General features: G+C 45.4%; 1 protein-coding gene across 1 annotated transcript in view; it reads left to right on the top strand.

The window, feature by feature from the left end:
- Positions 1-6,000, top strand: part of LOC108318111 (core histone macro-H2A.2) — a 58,573-nt gene that overhangs the window by 35,325 nt on the left and 17,248 nt on the right. Inside the window, exons 3-5 of the mRNA XM_017548887.2 lie at positions 1,832-1,938; positions 3,489-3,686; positions 5,742-5,852. Coding sequence (XP_017404376.1) covers positions 1,832-1,938; positions 3,489-3,686; positions 5,742-5,852 — 416 coding nt within the window. The remainder of the gene's footprint in view (positions 1-1,831; positions 1,939-3,488; positions 3,687-5,741; positions 5,853-6,000) is intronic.

Here is a 6,000-nt window from a genome sequence, read left to right as displayed (position 1 = left end):
CCAGGATGGTCTCGATCTCTTGACCTCGTGATCCACCCGCCTCGGCCTCCCAAAGTGCTGGGATTACAGGCGTGAGCCACCGCGCCCGGCGATTCAGCACTTTTCTTTATGGAAATGCCTACAAATATTTAACTGTAATGTTTATTTTATTCTAATTTTTTTGTTAATCACATTTTCTTATTGCCATAGATTTTATGAATGATGGCAATTTCATGTGCTCTTTTATTTGAAATTAAGTTGATTGTAGAGACTCATAAAAAGTCATCTGTTAATTTTAGGGCTTAGTATTTGTGCGATGGTGTCAGCGTATCCTCTCAGCACATACCTACATGCACACACACACACACACGCAGGCCTCCCTGCACACTCACACACACACAATACATTCATGCACACACACACTTTTCCCCCTCATTATCAGTGAGACAATACATTGGCACATTGCCTTTAACTTTCTAAGGGAAGGAATTTTTCTTTAAAGGCTCATTCATACTTTTGAAGGCAAATTTGATTTAGTGGAACATCCTTCTAAAATTGAAAAAGAAAGAGAAATAACAAAATAAAACAGAAGAAGGGGGAAGCATATAGATAGTAGAACTAATTCTACAGATTCAGATTTTTTTTTTTACCCCAAGGTTTTAGTAGCATGTGAAATCGCTTTAGGAAAATTTCTTCTTATCAACTTTTTCACATTTGCCAAGTGGCATGTTTGTTAAAGTCAGCCATGCTGAAGTTTTGGGGGATTATGTGGAAGACGCCCGGGCTGCCTGCTTTCCCACGCAGGTCTCATGGGCATTCCCTTTAGGAATTCACTTTTTGGGGTAAGCATTTCCTCGTCCCACAGTATAAGTCAGTCCTTCCATCCACTTTTCTTCCAGGACAGGAAGTACCTAGGGCATTGAGCAAAGAGGAAAAAGAGGGTCTGAGAGAGGTCCCAGGTGGGTACCCAGAACAGACTTCACCTCCATCACTGTTCTCTTCAGAGAGAGGAATTTAGGTTCAATAATAGGATTTTGTATTGGTCAGGATTCACTTCCATAGACAGTGGCTTCAACAAGAGAGTTTATTTCACTCTCATACAAAAGAAGTCCAGAAAAGACAGTCTACATTGGTGGAAACTCAGTTTCCTTCTGTGCCCTTGCTCTATAGTGCACAACTTCCTCTTCTTGGTCAAAGAAGGCTGTTCAAATTCCAACCAGCATGTCCTCAGCCCACCAGTAGAAAGGAAAGAAGGGCACAGCCCCTTCATTGACTGACATGTCCCGGAAGGACCAGACAATACAACGGCTTGCCTTCGTTGGCCAAATACTGGCCACAGAACCCCACTTATCAAGGGAAATACAGTCTTCCTTCCTGTGGTTAAGGGCTTGGCAAAAAAAATCAGAAGCCTTGCACCAAGGAAGAAGAGGAAGAGGGGGAACTGATGCTGAGGGTCAATCAGGAGGCTTTGCCACAGGATCGTATGACATCTTGCTAAAATAGCTTACTTCTCTGTGACCTATTTTTTCTTTTCTTAAATTTTTTAAATTTTTTTTTTTTTAGAGACAGGATCTCACTCTGTTGCCCAGGCTAGGGTGCAGTGGCACAGTCATAGCTCACCGCAGCCTTGAACTCCTGGCTGGGCTCAAGTGATCCTCCTGTCTCAGCCTCCTGAGTAGCTGGGACTACATAGGACCCTGAGTTCTTTTATGCTTCCTGGATTTCTTTCCAGGCTGATACTTAGAAATCACAAATGAATAAATGTGATCAAACTTGAAGACCATTTCTAAAGAAACGCTTTAGCTCAGACCCCATTCTGTGATTGCCTGTTAACGCTTCCTTGTAATTTCAGCGGAAATTCTAGAATTGGCTGGGAATGCCGCAAGGGACAACAAGAAGGCCCGGATAGCCCCGCGACACATCTTGCTGGCAGTTGCCAATGATGAGGAGCTAAACCAGGTATGTCTGAAGCATCACGAGAAGCCGCAGAATAGGTTCGCCAAACATACTAACGTGTGGGACTGGCTGGCCGTGAGTCACTCCCGCTACAGTTCCCAATTACATTTATATAAAAAATGTCAGGCCAGATGAAAGAACAAATTCTGGTAGCTCTATCATTCACATTCGAAATAAAATTGCATCTGGCATAGATCTCATTAGATATTCTGGGTCTTACCAGACCTTTCTTTTCTCTTTAAAGAGAAGTTCTGTGTGTTGCTGAAGCAGCTGTGGCACAAATGTTATTCTCTTCACTTTCTTCACCCAAACTTGGTTGACAGTTTTTTCTGATGAAGGCAGAAGACTCTTTCTTTATATTTTAGAACGGACCCTTTATATTCTGAAACTGACTCCAAAGTCAAGTGAATACTGCCTCTTCACCCACAGTATATGTAAGGTGGTAGGTAAATAGCATAAGAATTTTTATTTGTTTCATTTATCTTTATTTTCTAATCTCTTTCTTGTCAAACTTTAGGAAAGAAGCTGTTTTTATGGCCAATCCATCACAGAATGATGATTTCCAAAAATGTAATAAAAATTACTCGAAAAATTAAAAAGCAAACTAGAAACCACAATTTTTTGTGATCAGATTCATAGGTATAGAGTAACTGTCAGTCTGCTATGGAAGTTTCTAGATGCTGACTATACTTCTGTTGTCACTGATGGGTAACTACCAGTTCAGGGGTGAGCCGTGGTCGCAGACCACGCTTGGGGTGGCGTTGGTTTAGAATCTGCAGAATATTTTAGTGGAGTAGTACATATATGTTCTTTACCAATAAATAAACATATGTTGATGGGGAGGAGCATGGCCAGATATACTTTACTGATGGAATGTATGTGCAAGTTTGCAGAGACCACTGGTCTCTCATTAACTGGGTCTAGTCTTTGCAATGACCTTTGAACCTCATTTTCTCAAGCTGCGCTCCACGCGTGGGAAGCTCTTTATCCTCTGTTGCGTCTGGAATTCCAGAGCCCTGGGCAACATCCCTGGTTTCAACTTCTATATCCCTTCTATTTTGCTTTGCTTTGTTTTGCTTTCTGTACATCACAGGATGCCTTGTTACCCTACAGAGAAATGCTCAACAACCAAAAGAGGGAAAGGCCAATTAACTGGTGTATTATGCAGTTTCTTTATGAAAGCAGAGGCCACTTTTAACCGTTAGAACTGTATGAAATACAGGCCAAGTGCGGTGGCTCACGCCTGTAATCCCAGTACTTTGGAGGCTAAGGTGAGCGGATCACCTGAGGTTAGGAGTTCGAGACCAGCCTGACCAACATGGCAAAATCCCATCTCTACTACAGCTGTGATGGCAGGCACCTGTAATCTCAGCTGCTTGGGTGGCTGAGGCAGGAGAATGGCTTGAACCCAGAAGGGCTACAGTGAGCCGAGATTGCGCCACTGCACTCCAGCCTGGGTGACAGAGTGAGACTCTGTCTCAAAAAAAAGAACTGTATTAAATCGATAACTAGCAAGCTGTTTGCTACATGAGGGCATGTGTTTCTCTCTTCAGCTGCTAAAAGGAGTGACCATCGCCAGTGGAGGCGTGCTGCCCAGAATTCACCCCGAACTGCTGGCCAAAAAGCGAGGGACCAAAGGCAAGTCGGAAACGATCCTCTCCCCACCCCCAGAGAAAAGAGGCAGGAAGGCCACGTCAGGCAAGAAGGGGGGGAAGAAATCCAAGGCTGCCAAACCACGGACATCCAAAAAGGTGAGCCGAGGCTGCACGTCCTGAGCCAGGCACTCCACTGCGATGGTCTGAAGGTCCGTGTTCCCCCACAATTCATATGTTGAAACCTAACCTCAGGGGTATAGGATTACGAGGTGAGGCCTTTGAGAGGTGACTGGATCATAAGGGCAGAGTCCTCACGAATGGGAACAGTCCCTTTATAAAAGAGGCCTGAGGGAGGCAGAGAAACCCTTCTGCCATGTGAGGACACAGCTAGAAGGTGTCCTCTACCAGGAAGCGAGCCCTTGCCAGACACGGAATCTACCTGCACCAAGGACTTCCTGCCTCCAGAACTATGAGAAATGGGTTTCTGGGCCAGGCACAGTGGCTCATGCCCGTAATCCGAACACTTTGGGAGGCCAAGACAGGAGGATGTCTTGAGCCCAGGAGTTAGAGGCTGCAATGAGCCATGATGGCACCACTGCACTCGAGCCTGGGTGACAGCACAAGACCCTGTCTCCAAGAAAAAGCAAGCAAGAGGTTTCTGCTGTTTGTGAACCACCCAGCCAGCCTATGGTATTTTATTAGAGCAGCCCAGACAGACATTAAGACACAGAACAGGAGGGAAATTTAAAGATGAAACAGGACAGCATAGCAGGCACCTCTGAAGGGCCGAGGACTCTTGCAGCTTGGTGCTGGGAGAAAATGACGAGAATGTACAGGTAAAAGAATAAAGGGCCTTTGAGGTTAGAGCTGCAATCATGTAACAGGGTCATCTCTAGATTTCCAGACCCAAAGCAGGGATGGTTTTCAGATCCCTTTTACTACCCCCAGCAAATCTGAAGTGAGAGCTGATAGCCTGGAACCGCGTTTTATGTCTCTGCAGAGCTCCGTGCTGCCTTAAAACCGTCTCTAGTCTCCTGCAGGCAGTGTCCTGGGTGCCACCAGTGGAATTTTGGGTGTTTGGGATAGCATGATACACGAGATAGCTTAGCTCAGAGATGCCACTGGTAGAATAATGTTTTCCTATGTTGCCCAGCACAGTAACCACTGGTCACATGTGGCTTTTTTAAGAGACAGGGGTCTCACTCTATCACCCAAGCTGGAGTGCAGGAATGCAGTGGCAAGATCATAGCTCACTATAGCCTCAAACTCCTGGGCTCAAGCCACCCTCCTGCCTCAGCCTCCCAAAGCATTGGAATTATAGGTGTGAGCCAAGGCACCCAGCCAAGGCTATTTAGATTTGAATTAAAACTAAATCAAATTTAAAATTCAGCTCCTTGATTGCATCAGCCACATTTCAAGCGCTTAGCCACATTTATTGAAGATCACAGACAGACTATTCCCATGATCACAGAAAGTTCCATTGGACAGACCTACTATTGCTGTAGAAGTTGTGGGTGTTTCATTCCATGCTGCCTCTGTGCCAGAGAAATCCTGGGGATAAAGGAGGTATCAACGGCCCCCTCGGCTCTGATGCCTGTCGTCGTGAGCTGCAGGCGTTAAAAAGAGCAAGGACAGGCCAGGCACGGTGGCTCACGCCTGTAATCCCAGCACTTTGGCAGGCCGAGGCAGGGGGATCACAAGGTCAAGAGATCGAGACCATCCTGGCCAAAATTGTGAAACCCCGTCTCTACTAAATATACAAAAATTACCCAGATGTGGTGACAGGTACCTATAATCCCAGCTACTCGGGAGGCTGAGGCAGAGAATTGCTTGAACTCAGGAGGCCGAGTGTGCAGGGAGCCAAGATCATGCCACTGCACTCCAGCCTGAGCAACAGAGCAAGACTCTGTCTCAAAAAAAAAAAAAAAAAAAAAAAAAAGAGCAAAGATAATGTACTGGTGCACAGGGGTAGATGAGGACTGCAGGGACAGGTGAGCCCTTTAACACGCTTTCTATTTGGCTATTTTGCAGTACCCTCTTCTTTCCTTTATTGCTGACTTTTGCTTCCTTCCATCAAGAAACATCAGAACCCATCGTCTAGCTGCTTCCTTTCACGTTCAACTTGGTGACAGCCATGAGAAGAGCTTAACAGAGGCAGCTCAGGCTTTTTCTGGTTTGGTTCTCATCTGGCCTTCTGATTTTTACCAACAGTCCAAACCAAAGGACAGCGATAAAGAAGGAACTTCAAATTCCACCTCTGAAGACGGGCCGGGGGATGGATTCACCATTCTGTCTTCTAAGAGCCTTGTTCTGGGACAGAAGGTAACAAGGAGAATTGCACTGTGCCGTATTAAAACACTAGTGTATTTTTATAACCTGCTGTTTACAAGCAATGGCGCCTCCCTTGCCTTCCTAATAACGACTTTCACTGCAGTCTTGAATTATTCATTTTTAAACTAAAGAGCTGTGG

The sequence above is a fragment of the Cebus imitator genome, unplaced genomic scaffold (genome assembly GCF_001604975.1).
Source record: "Cebus imitator isolate Cc_AM_T3 unplaced genomic scaffold, Cebus_imitator-1.0 Scaffold215, whole genome shotgun sequence".
Lineage (NCBI taxonomy): Eukaryota > Metazoa > Chordata > Mammalia > Primates > Cebidae > Cebus > Cebus imitator.
The sequence above is the reverse complement of the archived record's forward strand: the minus strand, read 5'-3'. Positions and strand labels throughout refer to the sequence as shown.